The sequence below is a fragment of the Trichoplax adhaerens genome, genomic scaffold (genome assembly GCF_000150275.1).
Source record: "Trichoplax adhaerens TRIADscaffold_6 genomic scaffold, whole genome shotgun sequence".
Taxonomy (NCBI): Eukaryota; Metazoa; Placozoa; class Uniplacotomia; order Trichoplacea; family Trichoplacidae; genus Trichoplax; species Trichoplax adhaerens.
In genome coordinates, this window is record NW_002060948.1 from 995,440 (window position 1) to 1,022,120 (window position 26,681).

The window sequence follows — 26,681 nt, forward strand, 5'->3', positions numbered from 1 at the left end:
GATGATAAATTGTATATTTTTAATTAAATTTTAATTTCTACATAGATTAGAAAGTATTGATAGTCTATTTTGTCTACTTTATGATAGATTTTTTATTGTAACAGTTCGATATCATAATTACACGACATTATCAGCTGTTAATAAAATAAAATAAATCATTTGTGAAATATAAGTAACAAGTCGGTATTATAAGGATTAAAGCCAACAAATCCTGGAAAAAAGGCATAAATATTCAGCAAATTATGCTAGATACAGCAGGAGTTTATTTAATGTCATTATTTTGATATTGCCGAAGTTGTTGTAGGTTAAAAATTGATTTTGTTCTTTTGTTATTATCCGTGAATCTATCAATTGCAAGACGGTAATACTTCTTATATTAGTTGAAGAATTCGGCTAGACGAGGATCTGAGCGTAACTTTTGTTCTAGCGCCAGATACTTGTGCGGAGCTAGTTCTTTATGTCTGCAAAATAGAAAAGTAGATTTGAACATAAAATCAATTTTTACGACAAGTAAAAATAGCTGTAACAGTAAGTTATCAAAGCAAAACTCAAAATTTAATGGTAAAATAAAGATATTCTAGACATGTACGCATAAAATGCGATAAGCAAATCGCTATTTTATACCTGCTTATTACCCTCTCCCCTAAAAAAATTATTAAACTATTATTATCATTTACATGCTACTGTTGCAGTTGACTGTAGTCCAACATAAAGAGTATTGTAGATCAAATGTGAACAGATGACTTCTTTACTTGTTTGTAACGTCGATTAATTTAAGAATGTAATTTTAGCATCTTATAGCGCCTTAAGGCTTTATTAACTGTGTTCTGCTTAAACAAGAAACACAACATTAGGTTCTTTTTAATATCAACATGACTTAGACTTTACCGATTAAGTCGTAATTCCAAAATATGTATCCTAAACATAGCTTCGCTACAGTAATTTAGGTATTCCTCCTCATCTTCCTTTTGCATAGATGCTTGATTCTGTTGATACCAGGCCTGTTTGCGTTGTAATTCTTGTGTTTCCTAAGTAAAGTTAAATTTTAATCATGAGATAAATGATATTAGTCTATGGTAATTGCTCATACAGATGCAATATAATCATCGTGATGGCTTTAAGAATATTATTCATAGCGATATATTCGTGAAAGACTTGATATGGTGTCATATCATTAGATAAATTTTTATCTATGCGATACTGACTTTTTCAAATCGGCTTTGAATTAAGTTAGCTTGATCGATCAATCGCTGTTTAAGATCTTGTAAACACTTCTCTTTCAATTCGTAAGCATTACTTCGAGTGATATTTTCAGCATTTTCGATTTGTGCCAAAAATGGTGCTAAATAATCTAATTCGCGTTCATCGCGATGTAGCTCTTCCTCGCGTTGTTGACGTAGCTGGACGAAGTTAATAGGGGAAAAAATAGTCCAGGCATTAATATATTATTATTAAAGCCATAAATTTATAGTTATTGACTAACTCTAATAGTACATTTGCAATTTATCTTAACCAATGGCAATCAGAAAGCTTACCAGTTCTTCGCGATGCAATTTCGCTTTCACATTACGGTCGGTATCATACACCGAAATAGAAAGTTCTGATGCAGTTTCTTCTTTTGATCGATCAATTAATATTTCTCGAACCTAAATATGCAAATTTTAAGAGTAGGAGACTTAAATATATGAAACTTATTCCAAATTTTTATCAATGATATTCAATTATGTTTTTCTTTAAATTTAACAATGACAACTTACTTCTGCTTCAGATGCTCTAACCGCATCGATACTTTTCAATTCTTCACTAATGAGTGAAGTTAACATCTCATAAAGATGGCGTAGTTTAGGCTGTTTCTGATGTATATCAACCTATCAAGATATTTCTGTCATATTATCATCACCAGGTAATTTAATTATTTTATTACTTCACCTAGACTAAACACTAGGGCTGTCATTATTTACATCCATTGCTATACTGCTTTAAATTGTCGATTTAGATTATCTAATTATTAATATTATACATAAATTACCTGAAATGTTGATGTCATATCTGGTGTCATTGATAAAGTAACACCTTTATCATGAGCATTTGCTGGTTTTAGGAATTCTCTTTTCGATGCTGTAATACGATTATCTCCAAGGTGATAAATTAATTGTATTCTGTTATCCGAGATTTGAAATATTCTTTCAGCTACATCATCATCAGCTAATTTCTCAGCGTTTCGATTAAATCTCTCCACAATTTTCTAGCAGTGATAACGATATTATTATTATATTACATTAAACATATATTAAATATCACATTGTATATATTGAATAAATTGATAAGTTTGTCTTCTGTGTTATAAAACTGTACATGTGTATGTTATATAGTCAAATAATTTCAAACTAATTATTTGAATATGCACCAAAATTGGCCTTTCAGATTCTGTCATCGGATTATATTTCTTTGCAGGGCCAAATTTTTTTGCACGACTACCAAAATATGTTGCTCGATAATATAGGAAATCAGGTCGGTCTTTAAAAGTTTCTACCATCGATGTTGGCGTTTCCTCTCGGCTAACAAGTCCATCGACTCGAGCACTATAAATTAACAGTATCAAAGTATAATTTATATGTTATGGGCAGAATCTCTAATTGTAAAATAATTTAGCAGAAAAAATCTGAACGATGATTAGCATTAGAATTTGGACCGATATATGCTATAAATATGAATATTGTAATTCCACTATATATAACTTCAATTTCTCACAAGTTATATGAGATGGATCTGCATAGATAGATCCGCATAATGATAATCGTAGTACATCAGATCATATTTGCTATAAATACGGGTATACATATATTTCATTAGTGATGCACAGTAGTTTTAATATCTTACGGGCTATAAAATATCATCACTCTTTCATTCTCAGGCCCTGGAGCGGAATATTGAAAGGTGTGCTCTGAATCCAATTTGAAAAAGAAATCAAATTAAATTATTAATTTTTAGACTTTCTTATTTATAGTACTAGTCGTAGGATATTTAATAAAAACCTTTAAGTGCTTGCATTTTGCCGATATTAGACCCAATACGACCTGGAGAAAATTCTTCAGTAATTTTACCGGTGGTGTGATCATAACAACGCAAATTTAATTTATCTTTGCGATGTTTAAACCACTCTTTTGTTTTAAGCACATTTTTCACTGTAATTTGCAATCAAATTATATATTACTAACTTGACAGCTCAAAAACTACATTGCTTAAAGCGCTTCATTAGGAAGTATGTTATATCGCTATCAAATAATTACTTTCAATATCGTCGAATATGGATAGTTTTGTGATCAAGCCATCTCGGACTAAATATTCAGCAAATTTTTCCAGTTTTGCTCTTTTGTACAAAATAGTTTTTTTGCCTTGAGGACTTCGTGTCTGATACTCTAGTAAAATTAATTGTAATCGGAGTATAGCTAATTGGAACTTGAAAGTTTACCACACCGTACTGTATTTACATACGAGTGTTACATAGATTTGCTTCGCCTGAAATCCAATAATATCGGCAATAGTAAAATTTACCTGTGCGTGATATCTCAATCGCTTCAATCCATGCTGGCGGTAAATCAATCTGTTCATCTTTTATCTCCTCCTGAATGATTAATAAATTGGTTGAATAATTAAATTGTAGCTGCAAAATTTTAATTCACACAAAATTCTGCACTATACACAAACCTCATCATCATCAAGATCCAATATACTATCATCTTCTTTTTGATGAAGTGCTAGTAGTGGCTTATCAACATTAGGGAATAAAAATTCCCATTTTGCAGGGTCTCCTAAATCGTAAATCATGTTCTGAATAGTATAATTAGAATAATTTTGTCAGTTTTGATTACTGTTAAAAGCCGGCGTTAGGTCGTATACTTTGAATTTGTAAAACAATAAAGAAATGATCTAAATTTTTAACACCTGTACACCTTCCGAACAGTCTTGCATGTTAACCCAAAAATTTAGATTGTTCCATACGCATTCAATGCCGAGGTAGTTGTCATCTTGAGCTGATCTAGCTTGACCAGTTAATGGCTCAATAAAGAATGTTTCAGCGACTTCACGCTTTCCGGATAAAATCATAACCCAACAATGAACTCGTAAGCCATGCAATGGATCTGGTTTGGGCTTTTCTAGTGCCTACAAATGGTGAATTTTTGTTAATCATTTACAACTACCGTAAATTTACAAATTTATCAATCAAGAATTAGGCTAATAGCTTACAGCAATCCTTTTCAATTCTATTTCCTTCTGTTTATTTTCTTCATTCTTAATTTCTTCTACCCTTTTCTTGTCTTGATCACGTAAATACTTACTGCGCAAATCTTTTGGTGGTTTAACAGTATACTTATTTTGTTCTTTAGTAGCCTCTACTTCTACTAACTGTTTAATATCATAAATATAAATGATAATTTACATTAGATTTACTGTCATTGACGACATGGACAATACAAGTGTGCACATGAAATGTAATTTACCTCTTCCTGTTGAGTTATGAGTGGACAAAATTCTCGACTTTGATCCATGTATGTTGTCTCGCGAGAGGCGTAGCCAAGAACGCAATATGCATCATATCCTACTCCAAGGAGCAATGAGCACAATAACATACTGAAATCGAAGCTATTGCCTTTTTGCCTTCTCAGAATTGTCGTCGAAGAGCATAAAATATTGGGCTAATCAAATCAGAAAGTTATTTAAATCAAAAGAAGTTGTAGGAAAGGTATTTAGAAAACTATCTCAGCTTTATTTGATGCATTAATGTCATCTTATTTTCAACTTACTGGCTCTGTTGTTGGTGTTAACGGTTCAAATGTTAAAAAATCGGAGACAAAAGTTGCTGCTCCATCGTAAGTATACAGTTCTTTATATGGTAATTCGGTTGGATGTAATGAAGTGCAAATCAATTTCTAGTGATGTTAAAAATGATGAATGCATCAAGATCACTTTCTACATCATATTAATTTATTTATCCTCAGTACAATAATCAGAAAGTTTTAGAACAGAATATTTACCTCTATTCCGCATTCGTTAAGTGGTGTCATAAACAGTGGCTTTCGATCGCGATATAGATGTGCAAATTGTTTCTTAAAGTTATCGCAATATGACAAGATTAGTTCTTCCTTTTGTGAATTCTGGGTGTATGATAACGGTAGTTGATCTACATCAATATCATTTGGTCTAATAAAAATCAAAATAACGAATTTGTTAAAGCAAGAAAAATATATTGTTAATCTATAGATTTGACTGAGAAGTGACACGTTGCTAGTTCTAATAAAGCCTAGAAAGTATTGTTCGATAGTCTTTGCCTGAGTTGATTTAAAATCGTAATAACCAACTACTATCACTCTTCATTGGTAATTATTTATTAGTTAGTAACGATAAAAGAATTCGACTTCTATTTTAGCATGAGTAGATCTACTTACAGATCGATTTTTGGAGCTTCAATTGTGATTGAAGCTAATCTCTTCTTGAGTTCTTCCATATCTATTGAACATATGGTAGAATACCAGTTACCATTAAGGTTTACAATAATCTATTGACTATCGTAATGGAGATTTTTGGAATATTTAAAGAACGGATCGCGTTGAAAGATAATACGCTGAAATTAAAGCAACAACCTTGTAATAGTTTAATGGATCTTTTTAGAGGATATTCGAAGATATAGCGATGAGCTATAGTAAATCATTAGTTGTATCATCATCGCTGAAATTGAATTTGTTGCATAGCAACGGTAAATGATTGAAAAACGCATGCGCAACTTTCTTCCTACTGGTAGGCAAGGTACACAAATAGTAATCTGGCCCTATACTGTGTAACAATACCGTTTACCAGTAAAGGTAGTGTCGATGAAATCAACACTGCTATTGCACCTTATCGGTTACTGTATTTGCAAAGCTAGAATAGAATCTGCTAGAGCCTTATGCAATAAAGAGCATACAAAATAATCTTAGAGCTATATAAATATAAAGTTGAGCCTGATGAATTATTAGAATTTGAATATTTCTTCACCTTATCTGTCAAGAAGAACTCACCAATACTAGAGTAAAGAATAGTGCAAATCTAATGTTGAAACGGCCGGTCTCAGCTAGGAATATTTGCAAGTGATTTCTACAATATTGCATCACGAACAGACGAGTACTTTTTGATTGTGGATTAACCTGAGAATCCTTGAAGGTAGTTGTTTGCCTGTTATAACTACATATATGTACACTATAATCACTGATGTATCATTGTCAACTATATGATTGATCTATACTTGTTACAGATGTATTTTAAAGTTTTAAATTTTACTATTTGAAATTATTTAATTATAAATAATGAGTCCCTGGTGTCGTAAAGCTCCCTAGCCGGCATTCACAACAATGTTTGTATTGCATCGAATGCAATATGGAAATTGCAACCTAGCATGTGGCTATTTATTTGCAACTACGCCCTCATATCTCTGTGACTACTTAGTTGTTATACTATAATAAATATGAGCTGCGAAGATCAAAGCTCAAAACAGATTTTTTTGCAGTAAAGTTGTAGGGAACACAGTCCGTACGTCAGTTAGCTATATCGATAAAGTGCGATAGATTTGTTTACGGAGTTATAGGGACTCCAGTCTGCTACTATAAACTGCTGAAGTAAACGTAAGATAGGATCCTTAGTAGATGATCGCATATACCGTCTTTCGGCAGAAGCATGAGTTTTTCTCAGATAAGAGTGTGATCGATTGTTAGATTCTTGCCAATTATGATTGTTATTAATTGCTATTTTCCTTTACAGAAATTTTGCTAAATACGTATGATGCTTTTTTCTCGCGGATTGAATTTGGCAAGTAGCTGCAAAAACTCTCACAAACTTACTTCCAGGTGGAATACCTTGAGAACCTTGTATGTGGTACATGTAGATAGTATTAAAATTTAAAATTGAAGTGTTTCCTATTGATAAATTGGTTGTATTGGTGAAGGATTACATGCACGTAGCTATGTGATCGTAGTATATGAGCAGTTATATTTAACGGGTGATCATTTCTTTTGTACTACAAATACTGAATGTATTGAATTAGATCATCAACAAATAAATCTCAAGCTGAACTAACTGACAAAGCTGCTATAAAAAGTCGGCAATGGTATGACGATAGCAAGAAGCGATGTACTTTCATTAACGGCCGCTTTGTTGATCCCTGGCAAGAGTTTCGACTCCCTTCCTTAAGCGATGCATGGCAAATTCTATTTAATGAAAAAGATGAGAGTAATATTCCTTCTAAACAGGTCGTGTGATAGCATAAAGTTATCCATATACTTCTGTTCTATAAATTTATTTATTGGATCTTTATCGTTATTTAGGTCTTAGATTCAATCTTACCGATCGTTACACCAGATCATAATCTATTAGCAAGTCCCCCAGTTGATAAGATTACTACCACTTGGATAGGTCATTCAACATTGCTAACCCAATTTGAAGATTTATCTATCCTAACTGATCCAATCTTCAGCGATAGATGTTCGCCTTCACAATTATTTGGACCTAAGCGATATCGAAGTGCACCATGCAAAATAAATGAATTACCACCAATTGATGCTGTATGCATCAGTCATAACCACTACGACCACTTAGATTATAATTCAGTTGTTGAACTTAACCGACGTTTTCATGATCAGTTGGCTTGGTTTATCCCAAAAGGTTTAAAGAAATGGTTTCAAGAGTGTCATTGTAATAATATCATAGGTAAGCACATTTTTACATTTACATTCGTCACCAGACTTTTGCATTATTTAACTAAGATAAACCTAAATCTGCAACGGTTTTTGCCACATCAGAACTTGACTGGTGGGAAGAATGCAATCATCCATTTCATAAGAAATTTAAATTTATTTTCGTTCCAAGTCGACATTGGTCTAAAAGATCGCTATTTGATACTTGTGGATCTTTATGGGGAGGATGGATAGTTACTGGATCTAATCATAATGTAACTAATTATGCTTTGGCATATCTTCACTTATCATGATATGCATAAAACGAATAATTCACTAGTATTAGTGATACAATAATGTATGATTAAATCTAAAAATACCACGTATGACTTCTTGTATTTTACATGCCATTCTAAGATAAAATTATACTATTGTGTCAGTACCTTATGAAAGCTAGTGATTATCTTTAATCAATTAAATCGCTTAAAACTCTCATTCATCCATTGAACTCTCTAGTTTTACTTTGTGGGTGATACTGGATATTCTGATATCTTTCAATTAATTGGCCATTCCTACGGTCCTTTCGACCTTGCTGCAATTCCTATCGGCTGCTATTTACCAAGGTACTAAATAAAATATATTACGCAAGCATTGGATGTAGTTTTATGTAATCATCTAGAACCCATCTGTTTCACCATACAGGATCTTAATGAAGAATCAGCACGTAAATACTGAAGAAGCTGTACAGATCCATCATGATATTAAATCAAAGAATTCTTTGGGAATTCATTGGGGTACATTTCAACTTAGTTACGAAGTGAGTATTTTAGATTTATATTTTGAAAAATCTCTTTAAATTATATCCGAAATGTCAAATTAATTTTTTTGGACGGTTCCAGCATTATCTAGATCCTCTACATGAGCTAAAACGTCTAACAGCGCAAGAGTCAATGTCTGGCTCTGATTTTTTTGTATTGCACCATGGAGAAAGCAAGATTATTTCTTGAAAATATATGCAGGGAAATTAATAATTTATTAAAACACTTTTGAATCAATGTATTAAATCAATGATCATAGCTTTTCAGTAAGAGGTATCACTTGTACCTTTTCACACATAAAGAGTCGGTGTGATGGAGGGTTCGATATCTCAGAGGATTGAGATTTAGTCGCCATTTACAATTATTACAACAAAGGTGTTATAAAAGTTATGCTTTATTGTAGGTTAGTAATGTGAAGTACAGTGAGGTAGTTACGGTAGATCAGCGTGCAAGCTGTTGTGAGTAACGAGTAGAAGTATTAGACAGTGAGAAACTAACTAGAAGACTAACTGAGAGGCTAATGAACTCTGAGGTAGAAATCGCCGGTGTTTATAGTAGTTTTAAAGATAGAGCACATGCAGAGAATAGGATTGTGGAATTAGATACAACATATACCATAACAGGTTAAAAAATAGCAGATGATTGTAGAAAACAGCAAGTACCGTAATAACTAAATATAGTAGTCTATATATGAATGTAGAGTAAGCGGACTGTAGATCTGTCTAAATATAAGAGCAATACAACATGTCTATATTTAAGAGTAGAATATAGTTATAGTATATTCTAAATACACTACAGTCGGCATTAATAAGGTGGGATACTTAAGTCAGTTACACTATTTAGCAAAAGAGCAAATAATTTTATGAATTTTTAAGTAAAATTATTCGTTAATAATAATATTAATTAAAACAACGTATCATACTAATATCTAGTAGTTGAAATCATTGCTGTTTCTGATGATTTCGTCTGCATGTAATAGTGATATGATTTACTTTATCTTAATTTATAAACTTCTTGTTTTATACCTTTTGCTATACACTTAAATATGGAATTATGGAATACTAATTTATCGTTCGCATTCGACAATTCAGTTACTGTGCATATTTTTCTATCACTGCAAAGTAGTGATATTTTTAAATTTCGTGATAGCTCTCTACTCAATAAAGGCTCTACATAGAAACCTCCGCTATGACAAATGGCAAATACGGTAGCAGTGGTACTGCTTACTGTGGTCGAATTTATAAGTACACATACTTATCAGTAAAATGTTTGATATCCTCCACTTCCGAAAAGCAAACCGAGTAGATATTTAATAGGAGTGCCTTAGGTGGTGCTTAGTATTGAGATTCTAAAATATTGAGGTTGACCGCATGTCTTCTCTGCAGATAATCAAGGACTACTAAACACATACTTTTAAATTCTAATTATACTACAGTATGTCTTACATTGAGGCTTTGCGTTTAGTAGTCCCTGAAATAAATGATGTTTAAAACTTTGTAATCATAAAATAAAACGGCAAATGCCTAGACGCGTATAAGTATACTTGTATTAACGGTCCTGTATAACTGTTACGAATAAAATGATGTCATATCCGGAAAGCACTTGTAGAAATATAGCAGAATTCTTCTACCGCTGTGAATCGATATTGGTAATAGATTAAATCTACTTTAACTTTGATTTCCTTCCATTCTAGTGCGCTAAATTTACGAGGTGTCCTGATATTGATGCAAGTGCGGGTAACACTTCGTAGACAGTTTACAGTAGTGTAGACTATTTTACGGAAAAGTACAGTATAATATATATCAATTATGTAACTGCACTCATAAGAAATTATAGACATGCACTCTTCAGTACATAACAACTACAGTACAGTAACATAAGCTAGAGATAATGTATGAATGTAAAATTGTAAGCTAATCAAATTTAGCGATAGTTGCAGTCTAAGAGCACAGAAATTCATGTGGTTACCATAGAATTAACTTTGTAACAAGAATAGTAGTTTTTTTGCTGTAAATATGTATTATGAGGAAATATATACTTCTTGTCAACTCCTATTATTTAATAATACCACAAATTATGCTAGGCTTCTTATTATCTATTGTAGGAAATTTCACTAGAGGAATACTTTGCATAGTAATAGTGATTAGTAAGAGCCATCCATAGCCCTCTGTTGTCTTTTACTGTTGTAGATAACAGGAGAAAAGAGATAGCAAGCTCATTGTATAACAAATGACCACTTTACTGTCAACCATTAAACATGTCTTATGAGATCATGTCGCGTATTTTCGCAACATTTTAAGATAATCAGAACTGGTAACCAATAATATCAAGTTAACATGAACTAATACTAAATTGTTTTCTACTGATTGAATTTTTACTTTAACGCATTTAACGACGGCTGCTAAACAAGTTAAAAATGAAGCAATAGCTTAGCCTACACTATTTTCGTATTTAGAATGTTATCTCGTATTTTGTATTATGATGATCACTTAATGGCACCAAATAATTAAGCAATCATTTCCTTAACAGCTCTGACAATTGCAGTTGAGTCAATTCCGAACTTTTGCATCAGCACCGAACCAGGGCCGCTACGTGGGATTGCATTGACAGCTAAACGACGAATAGTAATATCTCTTTCACCACTAGCTACACCAGCTACAGCTTCACCAAGACCACCTACGATTGAGACAATTGTTAGAAATACTTTTCAAAGGCAATAATATTCATGAACTGCAGGTAAAAGCATCAGTTTACCGCACGTACCTTCATAATAATGATCCTCAACAGTTATAATTTTTCCGTTTGTTGCTTTGGCACTTGACAAGATGGTATCGCCATCAATGGGCTTCAAAGTGAAGATATCGACTACTCGGATATTAATGCCTTCTCCCTTTAAAGTATTAGCAGCAGAAATTGCTTCATGAAGTGTAACACCTGCGCCAACTACCGTCACTGCGTCGTTATCGCTCTTTACTACAACCTGTCATTAAACATTAGAGTTTCTTCTATTTAGTACAGTCCGTGCTAAACCGAAAAAGCTAATTCAACGTACCTTTGCCTTTCCTATTTCGAAGATTTCGTCATTTCCATAAAGTACGGCAGTCGCTGGGCGGCTTGAACGTGTGAACGTAATACCGTTGTAATTTGCAGCCAACTCAATTGCTCTTTCACAAGACACAGCATCACTAGGATAAAAAACAACCCCTCCAGGAATCGTACGAAACATCGCTAAATCTTCTAAAGCCATTTGAGAAGGTCCATCCTCTCCTATAAGCAGTAATTATTACACAAATATTGTAAGTGATCCCATAATTTAAATGTATTATGCAGTAAAATCAAAATATATGATGGATAGTTGACGTAGTTTACCGATAGAAATGCCAGCATGTGAGCCACAGAAATTAACTTTAGTTTGAGAAATGGCGCCCATGCGAATCTGGTCGAAAGCTCTGGAAAAAAATGCACCAAACGTACTAACAAATGCAACATGGCGATCACGAGTGGCACATCCCACCGCAACACCAACCAAATTTTGTTCAGCAATATAACATTCAATATATCTTTCAGGATGGGCTTTCTTAAAAGTTATAGCAAACGTTGAATTCTTTGTATCACCATCCAAGGCAATTACTCTATCATTTGACTTGCCGAGTTTGGCCAATGCAGTACCATAAGCTACACGGGTTGCAACCTATCATGCATAATTATATAAATATGTAAACATTTTTTAAGAATTACCAGCTATTTACCTTACATAGTAATTGTAACGAAACATCTGATAGATTAACCTTATCTCCCAGTTTGTAATTGGGAGGTTCAGATAATGTTATTTCATTAATGTTAACTCCTGGAGCGTCATCGATGACAGGCTGTGGTTGGGGTAATTGACTATCACTTATTAATGAGCTAATGGCGGCAATAGCTTCATCTGCTTTAGCACCAAGTGCTTTACCATGCCAATTTTCCTCGTCTTCAATATCTAATTCACAAAGACAAATTTTTAACGTCAACGATCATTTTATGTTTAAGAGTAGTTTTAAAACAATACCAACAGGGCGTTGTGAGGTAGCATTACTAACTAGGTATCCCTTTTCCTTTCAAAGTTTTTGCTATTAAGCAAGTTGGTCGTCCCTTAACGGTATTAGCTTCATGCATGGCACGACAAAGTTCTTCAATATCATTTCCATCAACAATTACTGCATTCCATCTATCGCCCAAAATGAATACATGTTAATGTATGGAATGCAGTTCTATACTTTCTTATTGATTAGTAGTAGAATACATCGCTAATCGTAATCTAATCTAGTCGAATGTTTTTTTTTAACGAAAGAGATATTTAATGATAACGAATCCTGTGCAATAAAAATTAAAATGATTTTATTATGAAATAACGGTCTATTGTAGAGCTAGTATATCCCTAAATGTGCGAATATGTAAAGGTCGCACCATAAACAGTAATTGCTCATGAGTACAATACTTTCAAACTTCAGAAGCGCTATAAAACTATTAAAGAAGCGATATTATGTGGTACATCGTATTATGTAACCTTAATACTATATTTCGTTACCCGAATCCATCGAAACGTTTACGATATGCTTCCAAATTATGCTGTAGCGAAGTCGGTTCACTCTGTCCAAGTCGGTTTACATCCACAATACCAACTAAATTGTCGAGTTTGTAATGACTAGCAAAAGCAACAGCTTCCCAAATGCTACCTTCAGCCGTTTCACCATCTCCCATAAGACAGTATACACGGTAACTGAATATATTAATTATATAATTATCAAAATAAGGACGACAGTTTTTGTAATCTATTTACAAATCGTTGCTGCTACTTCATAGGATACAAATAATCATTAAATATGAATAAATTTTCAATGTTCAAAATATTATTATTAAAACGTTCTCTGCTATTTCCTTATACCTGGCATTATCGAAATATTTCCCACTGTAAGCCATTCCACAGGCAACACCCAAACCTTGTCCTAGTGATCCAGTGGCCACATCGATAAAATTCAATCTCTATAAAAAAGGGAGGTAAGTGCTGAGTTTTAGTACAATTCTCTGAACTACGAGATAACCTAAATTTTATCTAAATCTGAATTTGTGGTATTTCGTAAATCAGTAGAACGCTTACAAAGTGACTACGAGATATAGTGATACTAATTAAATCAGTCAAGGTATTCGAACTTATGCGTATATCTATTAAAATTCATCTATAAATTTTGCATAATTGTAGCAAAAAACTATTCACGGTTGCTTCTATTTGAATCTGCATCGCAATAACTAAATATTACTATAATTGCCAAGTATACATCAAGATAACGTATGAGTATCTTAAAATTTAAAATAATCAAATAATCGCTGTACTGGTGTCGGATGTCCTTCCAAGTCAGAGTCAATCTTTCTTAGATTCATTAACTCAGATTCTGAGAAAAGGCCTGCAAGTTGCCATGCAGCGTACAAGATAGGAGCACAATGACCCTTTATAAAAATTTATTGATAATATAATTAGTAACTGGCGAAGTGATGATGAGAACGGTGATTCATGGAATCGAATCTGCAGCAACTTCTTAATACTACATTGCATACAATTACAAAATCAATAAGCATTGGAATCTTATATTGTACGACTTTTTCAAATCTGTTATCAGTTTATCCAGCATATCTAAGTAGTTTAATATAATTACAAGATGTTATTGACTGCAAGCAATCATGTCGCAACGTAACAATCGTATAAATTAGGTGTCGGCGGGTAGCAGTAATGCATAGTACTGTATGTTAAGGTATATGCGTACATTTACAAACTAGAAACTCTGCTTTTGTTAATAAAACGAGATTAATCATGAATAACGGAAAAAGTGTTTAACATAATCCAAGTGAGTTAAATAATTTTGTATAATCAGCACTACTTCTGCTTTTGTTAGATGATAAAAAGAGATTAATCACGAATAACGGAAAAGTATTCAACACCATCTGGATAAGGTAAATAATGATTCCTACTGAGATAAGGTATACCTGTACTGTAAACGTGTCTGTCTTTCCTCATTCAAAACACACTGTACTGTATACCACTGAAAAAGTTCTGAACAATTATGTAGAATATATTTTTAGGTTACAATATAATATATGGTTGGTTTGTCGTAACTACGTAACCCGCAATGCAAATGATGGTCTGGTTATATACATGTATATCAGTAATTAATCAATTGTCAACATTAATGTATAGCTTTCCAGTAAAGGTCAATCGCACATTGCTCATTGCGGAGAGGGCACTATTAGTAGCTAGGACTTGACAAAAGAATTATTCAAACATACGTAATTACATATATTAATTATGCATAAAAATATGCAAACACAATCAATTAAAATAAACTATGTTATAGGGCCAGTTTCTTTTGGGTCTTTAGAGTACAGCGTATAGTTTTACGTATATGTACCGCATACCCAATAGGTAAATACATAGTGTAGATATCAGATGGTACGAATATTCTTTTAAGTAACGGATCACGCCATCAAAGCGATTGCTTACGAGCTCAGACATTGCAGAGATTTACAATACTTATATACAGACCTAGCTACATCATTGTAGAGATAGTTACACAACTTGTAGATGTAATATTCAAGCTATAGCTATCTAAATACGAGCTTTATCCAATAAATGCTAAACTGCGCTTTTTAAACCGAATTATGCAAGTATTGTTGCTAACATATAGTAAGATCTGTAATAATTATGCATATCGCTTTGCTAACCTTGGACATGATGAACCGGTCACTGGATGGATCTCTAGGAAAAGAGACTGTAAAAGAAACATTAGAAAATTAATCCCAAATCCTGAGATCGATATACGAGTTTAATCATTCCTTTATTGTTTTCGTATAATGTAAAAACAGTATCTCATAAAATATTTGCCAAGGAACAAGACAAGTAATGTATGTTATAAATTTTGGTAGCAGCGCTCATACGTAGACCGAACTATTCACTCCATTGATCAGTAATTAGCTTGCAGACGAAATGATCGTCCACATAGATTACTATAGCTATAGTTTTCGATCTGCAATATCTACAATTTACTAATGAGCGCTGCATAAACTTGTACTCATCTATATATCGTGATCGGTAAATTTTTGAAATTGCTAATGACCATGGTGTGTGCAGTACAGCACGTATACTGCGTGTGATGTATTTCGATATCCTTCATCAACAGAAGGAATTAAAAGTGTGTGTATAATATATATATATAGCCGTAGCTGCACAATGAAGGGAGGTTAATGTAGACCTAAAACGATTGATCATATCCATGCAAAGTGTAAGGATTTTATCATTTGATATACTACCTAGAGAAGTATTATTAAAGTTGTATCTTCTATGATTAATTACATATAATATAGCCAAGCAGTGATTAGTATAAATTCAGTCGATGAAAAAAAGGCTAAAAGAATGTTTTGGTATTTTTCAAATAGTGTATATGTCGTTTACCGTATAGATAATTATAATCGGTCATTTTGCAAAAATGACCTGTGTACTGTCAGTATGTTTTTGTAACTAGTACTGCAGCGTATGCATGCTTATGCAGAAAAACCTACTTACCTTTGTATCTCATGGTATTAAAAAAGAGGACAGACATGATTTCAGCAGCAGAGCAGCATGAAGTTGGATGACTGTTAACAATACATACAAAAAAAAAGTTCAATTTTCTCTCTATTATTAATGAGGTGAAAGAAAGGAGCTGCAACTGTTGGCCTAACAACAAGGAAAACGAAAGGCCTAAAAAGATGGCTGGCAATGCTTTGCACAAAACCATATCGATGCGTCTATCCCATAGCTACACTCTACGTATAAAGACTCACCCTGAATTGCTAGCATTAGTGCATTTTATGCTCAAAATACGCAGCTTATTGGCTGCATCTTTAAGCGCTTGGATACGCTTTTGATCCGGTCGGTGATAGGAATTGGCCATTTTGGTCGACGATGATGACGAGGTAACTTTTCGAAACAGTCAAAAGTTGGAAAGGGGGCGAAAATACGAATGCAGTGATACTTATAGTCTACAATACGCTCAGCGTACTGTACAGTACGGTATACTGTACGGGTACACTGGGTACAGCTACCACATTGCAGGGGGAAATGTACCGTAGTCTAACCGTACCGTACCAGGCTACAGCGGTGCCACTTGAATGCATAACACATACACTAATTGACCGTCGAATTTTTTCTATACCAGCCTGTCATATTATCACTCATGTTTGCGTATCGATATCATTGAATTACCCATGACACTTTTCGATATTGAGCACTGTAGAGTACAGTACATTGTACCCAGTGTTGTGTACTGTACACTGTCAAGGTCGGCCCAGTGAAATAACATTGAAAATTTTTTTTTTTTGACTAAAGAGTACAGCAACAAGTAGCTTTGATCGACCTTAACAAGAATAGAAATAGGTAAAAGCTATCCAGAAAATGTGTTACAAAACTAGCATGCAGTAAACTAATGCAAGATCCACTTCTAACATGTGTAGACTCATGAGCTGTGAATTGTATTGACGAAAATCTACTTCTCAACGTGATAATAATACTGTACTGTGTATGCACTAAAAGTCTGGAACAATAAAAAGGTGCTTGCTTTGTCGATATGAAAGGGTGAAAAATGAGTAACAGCTTTAATGAAAATGTGTTGCAAAACTACCGTACACTGTACACGACAGTCAAATGGACTCAAACAAGCAAAGATCTGCTTCTAATAGAAGTATATACACACATGAGCCATGAATTTAACTTTACAAAAGTCCATTTTTCTCCACCTTGTTCACTAACTTCATCATTTTCCCTACAGCTGGTATACTCTAGTATGCTGATACTTGAATAATCTAGATACTCAAACATGGCCTACGTTACTGAGCAACGTACACTGTAAACACAGTACTTAGACGTGGATTGCCGTAATTGAAAGAGAAGACAATAATGTCACATCAGCTGTCATTGGGCTGACCCGCAGCAGCGACGACTGCCTATAGGCTTCTTTTGTTTTTGTTTTTTCGATAGTTGACCAATCGTATTCCTTGAACACAGCAATGTATAACGTCTGTAACGTGATAACCTCACCTCACATGACAGTATGACAGCTCAGTACCTGAGCTTCGACGTCAAACGACGTCAATGACTAAAATGATGGAGCATGCAAAGCAATATTATGACCTTTGCATTTTAATCATCCATAGATCCAATTTTTAACTACTAGTCTAACAAAATAATAACTCCCTTCAGTAACTTCTTTTCTGCTATATCTATTCATTGACTAGACACATTTATCACCCTGAAATAAATACAGCAAATAATAATAATTACGATAACAAATTAGCTTTGATTCAAATTTTTCTCAGCCCCGTAGTAGCATATATTGTATAATCAGAAAAATCCAATGCTATTGAATATCATTGCGTAATGGCATTGAAGGATCGAAAATAAAATGAATCATTCATAAACCTATCCTATGCAATCTTGGACTACTAGTCTAGCGAAAGAACCACTGCCTTGACAGATCTTTCTATTGCAATATCCATCGGTTGGCTGAACTTGTTTGTCATTATGAGAATCATAAATTATCGTGCAAAATTGCATTATACAAAACAGTAGAGAAATCCAATCCCATTCAATATCATAGGGTAATGGCATTGAAGGATCGAAAATAAAATGAATCATTCATAAACCTATCCTATGCAATCTTGGACTACTAGTCTAGCGAAAGAACCACTGCCTTGACAGATTTTTCTATTACAATATCCATCAGTTGGCTGAACTTATTTGTCATCATGAGAATAATAAATTATCGTGCAAAATTGCATTATACAAAACAGTAGAGAAATCCAATCCCATTCAATATCATAGGGTAATGGCATTGAAGGATCGAAAATAAAATGAATCATTCATAAACCTATCCTATGCAATCTTGGACTACTAGTCTAGTGAAAGAGCCACTGCCTTGACAGATTTTTCTATTACAATATCCATCAGTTGGCTGAATTTGTTTGTCATCATGAGAATCATAAATCATCGTGCAAAATTGCATTGCATAAAATAGTAGAGAAATCTAATCCCATGCAATATTATTGGATCATGATATCGAAGGATTCGATATAAAATGAACATTCATAAACCGGGACAATCTTTTATTACTCATCTAGCAAAAAATAATCACTCCCTTCAAGGACTTCTCTACTCCAATATCCATGAGTTGACTGCACTCGGTTATCATTATGAAATAAATCATAAAGCAAAATTGCACAGTATAAAACAGTGGAGAAATCCAATACTAGGTGGATATCTTTTTGATTATGACATGGAAGAATTTAAAATAAAATGGTCTTTCATAAGCCGGATCAAGTGCATTCGTTAAATACACTTGATTCTCATAAACCTATACAGTCTTTTACTAATAATGCAGCAAAATAGCTTCACTCGCGTCAGGGACTTTTCGACTACAATATCCATCAGTTGACTAGATACATTTGTCATCCTGAAATGAATACAGTAATAATACATCAAAAATAGCACAAATCATATAAGACATAATTGAGGAATTCAAAACTATTGAATACTAGTATCATTTGATTATAGCATTGAAAGATTAAAATAAAATAGACATTCATAAATCGTACAATCTTTCACCACTGTACTAGTTTAGCAAAGTGACCATTTGCTACAGGGACTTCTTTACTCCAAATATCCATCAGCGGACTAGACAGTAAGTAGACATGTTTGTTATCCTCCAATAGATAAAGTAATTAATACTACTGTAATAGCACAAATTAGACAGTAGAAGACAGCAAAGAGATTCAATACCATTGAGTACGTCATAATATTGATCACGCCATTGAAGGATTTCGATATAAAAATGGGACTCCACTACTTCATTACCATGAGTCAACTAGACTCGTTTCATCATCGTGAAATAAATTAGAATATAAAATTATAAATGCAAAGCAGTAGAGGGATCAAATGTCATCAAAGAAGATCACTTGAATATGGCATTGAAAGATTTAAAAAATAAAATGGCCATAATATATCCATAAACCTATACAATTATTTATTACCAGACGGTAAAATAACGGCTCCCTAAGGCAATCATCTAAGGCAATATTCAGCAGTTGATTACATTTGTTTATCATCGTGAAATATATTATAGCGCCATTATGCAAGACGGTAGAGGAGTCAAAATATCATTGATTAATTTCATTGCATCACGGCATTGTACAATTTGTAATAAAATGTACAATGTCTGTGCCCCACAAAGAGCCGTCATAAAGTTTAATAGAATTGTTGGTTACGCAAACGCCTGAACTTATGGATCATTAATCTTACGCATATTTACTTGTACATTCTAGAACATCAAACACAAAATCATCATCAGCTTGATAGAATTTTATTTCAGATAGAACTATCTAGAACGGTTTGTATTACCAGTATCTCATAAGTTCAGTTCATAATATTTACTTAAGTTATAATGATATCTCGAATGATTTGAGCAAGAGTGATACTAGGAATATTAACGAGGATAAAAGTATCGCAGCTATTTCAAGATCATCATTAGCAAATTTCATTAGTATAATGCGTAGCTTCGTATGTAATTTTAGCCTCTATTTCTTTCTATCAATATACATCTATCTAAGATTGATGATAATTATGATGATTAATTTGACATTACGTAATTTATGAAGGATGTCAATAATGAAAGTGATAACTTGGAATAATTTGCGATAATATGGTAATAACGGCATTTAAAATGGCATCCAAATAATCGACATAAAATAAAGCCCAAATGTAGAGGTATTATCTACAAAGTGCTGCCGATATCAACACGTAACAAAGTTCTATAGTACATCTCTCTATCTCATAGTAATATTACATTTATTCACCACAACCTATGAATATTAAAATTATTATGTAGATATCGAGATAGAATCTTGAAATTAAATTTTTTTGATTTTCCAATATCTGCAATATATCAATTTTCATTATTATCATTATCATCAATCAATATGCTTGCTACTTTCATTTCTATTGCTATCTAGCACTTTTAATTGAGTTATGATAGGCATAGGTATACTATCACATTGATGAAAACGAAAAACTAAACCCATGGTATGCTAGCGCCAACGCCTAATTGGGGAATAATCGTATCTACATGGCCTCCGCTGCCTTCTTCGGATGGTTTATCATGATAGGGTCCACTATTTTTAACATTTAGTACGGTTTGAGCACTAACAGGTTTCTCGTAGATCACAAGATCATCTAATATGTAAAACACAAGTAAGGCCATCAATATGAGCAATTAAGTTTATAGAAATCGAGATGGAATAATCATCATTAACTTCTAGATTAAATCATAAAATAATAAAAATTTTAACGCTACAATCGAACAACGAACTAATTGCTTATATTAAACTAGTAAAATTCTAATATGCAAAGGACTTCAAATTAGAAGATGTAGTTGGTTACAGTAGCAAATCCTTGAAATAAGTTACTTTATCCTATATAGAGAAGGATGAGAATAAATTATTATAGCGTGAACCGTTACCTATTTGGAAATGGGCTGGATCCTGTGTCGAACCTTCTTCTTTGCCAACTAATATAGTGTCATGTGCAGCTGTCGAAGTGGATTCAGCATAATCTAAAACAGCATCAGGAACAACCTCCACACCATTAAGGTAGACTTGGATCACTACAAAAATTAAATTCATTTGTTTCATTGTGATTTAGAGTAATTCATGTAACAGCTCATGAAATGAAAAGCTTCATTAGAGTAAATTCTGAATCTTACTTAAACTATCTCTAATTCAGCAGAATAATATGCAACTTTGTTATTCTTACCTCCTTGCCTATTCCATACCATTCCTATATGTTGCCAATTCAAGAAATCGGCAGCAAAATTGACAAAAGCTAGATAAACCTTTCCTGAATCGACAATATTAAAGTCGAAGTATTCATCAGAAATATCAGGATCGTATCGATATGCAATGGTTAATCCGTGTGTATTTAATAAGCTGGACGTTGATGATAAAAGGAACACTGTTTGATCTAGACTGTTCAGCTTAAACCAAAACATAACAGAAAGCCCATTAGTACATTGACTTGGATCTTGGATACAACGATTTGGGAAATTACCTATAAAAACAGATTCATAATTCAATCAGAGACTCGATCAAGCTTTGGTATATCTTAAGACTTTATAAAATTTAGAGTTTCTTAATTATGGCTATCATTCTAACGTAGATATAATGTTAGAGTTGCTATGAGACCTTCATGTAGCTCGATTTACTATGCGCGTAGATAGGATTCTATAGACAGTTATTTAGAGTATTTTTATAACTGGTTGATTTATTTCTATTACCAAGATTGAGGTAATATGAGCCACTAATATGCAGCGCATTCTTTCTTTGCCCTTGAACTAGTTCAATTTTATCGCCTGATCCACCGCTACCATGTTTTTCTACTACAGTAGTACCGGCCACCTTTCCACTCGGGTGAAAGCTATCAAAGTTCCAGTAATGGGGTGTATGTTCTGAATTGAATAATGACCATAATTAACCTTATGACAGGCTATATATTCTTACATATGCTACTTTTAACACTCAAAATAACTTAAGTATTTTGCGTTAGATCGTTGTTTGCGTAGGCTAAAAATGATTGCCTTAATTTATTTATTATTTGCTGATAATTTAAATGTATGGAACTGTCAATAACAAGCATTCTCATTGAAAGTAAACTACGGTACCCAATAGCAGAACAACCTATGATCGTTTTATTTTTTACTAAAATTTCTTACCATGACAATTATAGAGCAGATTAATAGAGACGATGTCAAGATAACTTAACCCTGTTGCCACACCAATAGAAGCACTATTATGAGCTTGTACCGTTTTTTGAGAATTACCAGTGAAATCGAATTCTCCGTAATGCATGACCGATTTATAATCGTATTCCAAATTCTTATGATCGATCGCGGTATGATCGTAAGAATCAAAATTGACTAACGCAGCTATAAGAAATAAATGCAAAAAACGCTTATAAGTAAATATGCTTGTTAATGCATTAATACAGCATTAATGTGGAAGTAACAAAATTGGATTATAAGAGTAATTAATGTCATAAAAGTCATAGAGATTAGTCTTTAGAATTATCATATAAGTAGAATCCTGACAAAAAGATTTATTCTGCAATAAGAATATTAATGAGTATCATTCATTTATTTGCGATACTATCCCCGACTTAACTTGGTAAAATATTTGCAGTGTTGACTTGGATATAGCTTTCGCGATCATGTCTCGAATGCATATGAAATAACCCAAGTGCATGAGCAATCTCATGTTCCGCAGAAGCTGCTGATACACAGGAAGGAGAAAGTGAAACAGGCTGGGCGCCACCAGTTCGACCGACAAATGATGAACAGCTAATGGAATGATTCATGATTAAAAAATTTTAATGGAGTTCTAAATTATCATTCTTACAACTTATTTCTACCAATATACTTATTATATTAACACTATGTTTATTACTGGCAATCAAATAAGTTATCTTAGATGCGGAAAATCGAAGATTTACCTTAAAGTTGAAGTAAATTCTAAATAGTCAACTTCCGAGTTTCGTGATTGAAATGTTAAGCAAGTATTATCTTGAAATTTCGTTATAGCGGCCTCAATAACAGACCTTGTCGACGCAGCTAGTGATAATTATAAATTGGACATAAATGACATCCCTCCCTTATCATTATCTAAATATACCTTAAATTGCTTCTATATTTATCTTTTTAAATCTAAGTTTTAGTATATATTTTATAATCATACCGACTGTTACGTCGAATGTATACGGAATGGTTGTTGGCCAAATAGCTTGTGGATCGGTTGTTGTTGATTTTCGAACTAATTCATGAAATTCGCGAGTACTAATCGTTTTCTTGAGTGTATCATTTTTCAATATCTTTAATGCTTCAGAGCTAACAATAATGTCTCCTTCGAAAAGTTTCTCAGTGATAAAGTAATCTTTAGGCAGTGGGTAATTAGCAAATATGAAAATTAGAGCAGAAAAATACATTAATTAGCTAGTTGTTTTTGTAAATCTTTATAAACATGTGATCTTTTCAGTTAGCGCATTGAAAATCATCTATTGACGTATTTCATAGTAATTCGTAAAAGAATTTCATTTCATTATTCAACGGTGTCTTCCTACCATTTATTATAACTACTTTACATCAGAATAGTAGAAAATAATTCAAAGTATTGTCATTTCATACCTGCATTACTGGCAATAATTTTATTCATAGTTCCATTTACAGCAATTTCATTTGTATTCATTGACCTTCCTTGCTTATTAGAAGCATGATTTTTCAACTTATTCTTCAACTTCTTTTGCTTTCGTTGTTTCTTCCACTTTCTTAATTGCCTATAATAGTATTTTTTTAACTTTCTGCGTAGCTTCCGTTTTTTTTGATACGAGTCCAACGGGAAAAATGTAACATTGCAGCTGACCATTTCCTGTATCATGTCCTTCGGACTAGAAACTTTATAGATAGCAGTTAACTGTTTCGCTGTAATAGCGGAATTATCAGAGCTTATCTGACTGCCATGATGATTAGCAGGGTGAGCAAAGTTTCGACGAGCATAAATAGCATAGGTTAACATTGCTAGTATCGTTAATAGATTCAATAATAGCCGCATCTTGCCTTTATCCACAAGCGGCTCGGTCTTCACGCAAATCTTTAATCAAGAATATAACTAATTTTGATCTTACGCATTGATCTTTATACTAATAGCTCTGTCAATACAATCTTCAATCATGGATGAAGTCGATCTAAATCAGGAAGTAGACGTTTACTTAATTCAACGGATGCTAAAAAATTATTAATATCATTTACACAGCTGCAATATTATTTTTAATCCATAATCTATTCTTGCTTTTCAGGAAATGATTGATCTTACCGGTATTACTGAATGCTTAATTAATGAAGCATTCAGTATATCTACTATAAGAGGTTACAGGTCATACTACATCATTATTCTATCGTATTATGGATATATTTTTATATCGATAGATACTGTAAACTTATTTGGGTATTAACTAATCTATCTATTTTTATTGTCTAGGATCTAGCTTTTTTAATTTGATTAATAAAATTGAATATTGATGATACCTAATATTACACTAACGGTAAACAGCTGATTGTTCTCATTCATTATTCTATTAAATTTACTACCATTAAAATATAAGGACGACTTACGTACTATATCTTACTATTATAAGCGTAGATCGCAAGTTGGTACATGACTATGAAGGTAAATAGTTACTATCTAAATCATATCGAAATGATCATTGTCTAATCGTAAAACCCTTGATACTATATATTTATTCTTTGATACATAATTTTCCGCCAATTTACGGTATATTTATATTTGGATAATAACATGTTTTGACGCATTTTTATTCATGATATTCAATCATGATTTTAGAACGAAAACTATACTATTTAACTTCATAACGCAAACATAGCATCTTTTTTTTATTATAATATTATTTTGGAATCCTATCACTTATCGGTAGGTTAAATTCGTACCATCGTATGTCTTTATTGTTGGGGCAATATCATTATATGTATATCATAAGCGTGCTTTACCTGCAGTTTACTACTAATCTTTACGCACAGGATAATTTGCTTCTTTAATAAATTAATGTCTATGCGCCTTTGACGCGTGGTAAATTTAAATTGGTATAAACTGATCTCTGTGTTGTCCAGTTTTACTTTCTGTTTGCCACATCAGCTGTAGCTGTTTCATTAGTAAATTTAACAGTATCTTGTTACGACGTACTATTGCCAAACTAATATTTAGTAATTACATATCGTCTGCAGATTGCCTTTTAAAGGTCTCTGCTTTTAGAATTTTCCACGTAACAAAGATTATGTAAATCTTTATTGTTTATAAATGCGGGGAACTAAACGAAAATTATATTAATTAGTTCTAGATCCTTAGCCTTATTATTAAACTTGATAAGCGCATGGCACTGAAGGTTCTATCTAGCGCAATTATTAGCGTAATTGCACTGTTAATTATTTCAGTAAGTTCAATCACCTATAAAGTTATACTGTATCTTAAAATAGGCTATCGTATTACACGAACATGAAACATTCTGTTCTATATATTCGTTGCATATTCATGAAATATTCCGTGTTGATTTAGTGATCAAGATTAAAATTCTAAGATCAAAGAAAATTCTTTACCAAAATCGATTACTTCATTGCATCACATTCAAATTCATGAGTGAAAAATTACCCAAAATTTAAGTGCGACAGGAAACTTACTAACAGTTAGTAAGATTATTTAGTAAGGTATTATTGCAGATGCACAACATAAGAATAAGCGTAATAAGGTACGATGATACGCTGCATGCTTCACATAAGTAATAATATAAGAATGCACGCTATTGATATTTTAACTTGTATTTTTAATGCTTGAATTTAAACCGGTAATTTTCATCTCATGAACGTCAGAAATTAACCTTCGTTTTTAATATTCGCAAACGTAATCAGTCATCCGTTGATTGCAAACTTGTAATCTGGTATCATGTACAGGAGTTTATTCCAACTTGGCATCTTTTTTATATAATATGCTTGTATTAAGATGATATAGTGTTGATGAGTAATTTCTCTAACGATAAATTAAAATGATTCATTCGTGCAAAACTCAGATAACAAAATTCAATCTTGAGTTTATTTAGGAACGCACAGCCGAGTGTTATCTAATTACATATATGTGACTCATTATTTCTATTATCACGGTGTCAATATAGTAGCAAGTGCGTTTTAATCAAATAATAGTTTCATATCCCATTTTCATGGTGTGATGCTATTTTACGACAAAATAAATTAATGTTTTCTTCCGCATAGATTTATTAGGGAAGCAAGAAACGGAAGAACTCTTATCAAAAAATAATATAATAATTTTACAGAATAATTCTTAAACGAAATATAAATTATGATCAGTTCTATTATCATTTTAAAACAAATTCGTCAAATTCAGATCAATGGATTACGCATTTACCATAACATAAATTACTATACATAAATTATTCTGGAGATTTTGAATATCTGATCTTCAGAATAATACTGTCTTG

General features: G+C 32.8%; 4 protein-coding genes across 4 annotated transcripts; 1 reads left to right on the top strand and 3 right to left on the bottom strand.

Moving 5' to 3' along the window:
• Nucleotides 1-376: 376 nt before the first annotated feature.
• Nucleotides 377-6,912, bottom strand: TRIADDRAFT_57170 (uncharacterized protein; the record flags this gene model as incomplete). Its single annotated transcript, XM_002113554.1, has 19 exons — nt 377-461; nt 889-1,028; nt 1,206-1,400; nt 1,536-1,646; nt 1,758-1,868; nt 2,030-2,245; nt 2,408-2,582; nt 2,881-2,944; nt 3,036-3,185; nt 3,291-3,419; nt 3,556-3,625; nt 3,709-3,831; nt 3,946-4,164; nt 4,249-4,407; nt 4,503-4,697; nt 4,806-4,931; nt 5,037-5,202; nt 5,448-5,508; nt 6,873-6,912. The coding sequence occupies 19 exons, from the start codon at nt 6,910-6,912 to the stop codon at nt 377-379; spliced, it is 2,535 nt and encodes an 844-aa protein (XP_002113590.1).
• A 260-nt stretch (nt 6,913-7,172) lies between these two features.
• TRIADDRAFT_27102 (uncharacterized protein) lies at nt 7,173-8,710 on the top strand (the record flags this gene model as incomplete). Its single annotated transcript, XM_002113196.1, has 6 exons — nt 7,173-7,283; nt 7,356-7,737; nt 7,830-7,978; nt 8,220-8,326; nt 8,406-8,520; nt 8,603-8,710. Coding segments are annotated over 6 exons (972 nt in total), but the record flags the coding sequence as incomplete, so codon positions are not given.
• Nucleotides 8,711-10,743: 2,033 nt separating this feature from the next.
• On the bottom strand, nt 10,744-16,482 carry TRIADDRAFT_37809 (expressed hypothetical protein; the record flags this gene model as incomplete). The annotated part of the gene is made up of 12 exons (XM_002113555.1): nt 10,744-11,197; nt 11,285-11,501; nt 11,574-11,788; nt 11,891-12,212; nt 12,310-12,500; nt 12,601-12,728; nt 13,089-13,280; nt 13,446-13,543; nt 13,892-14,005; nt 15,275-15,321; nt 16,113-16,183; nt 16,373-16,482. The coding sequence occupies 12 exons, from the start codon at nt 16,480-16,482 to the stop codon at nt 11,028-11,030; spliced, it is 1,875 nt and encodes a 624-aa protein (XP_002113591.1). The 3' UTR covers nt 10,744-11,027.
• A 5,848-nt stretch (nt 16,483-22,330) lies between these two features.
• Nucleotides 22,331-23,221, bottom strand: TRIADDRAFT_26557 (uncharacterized protein; the record flags this gene model as incomplete). Its single annotated transcript, XM_002113556.1, has 3 exons — nt 22,331-22,557; nt 22,793-22,968; nt 23,121-23,221. Coding segments are annotated over 3 exons (504 nt in total), but the record flags the coding sequence as incomplete, so codon positions are not given.
• Between the last annotated feature and the right edge of the window lie 3,460 nt (nt 23,222-26,681).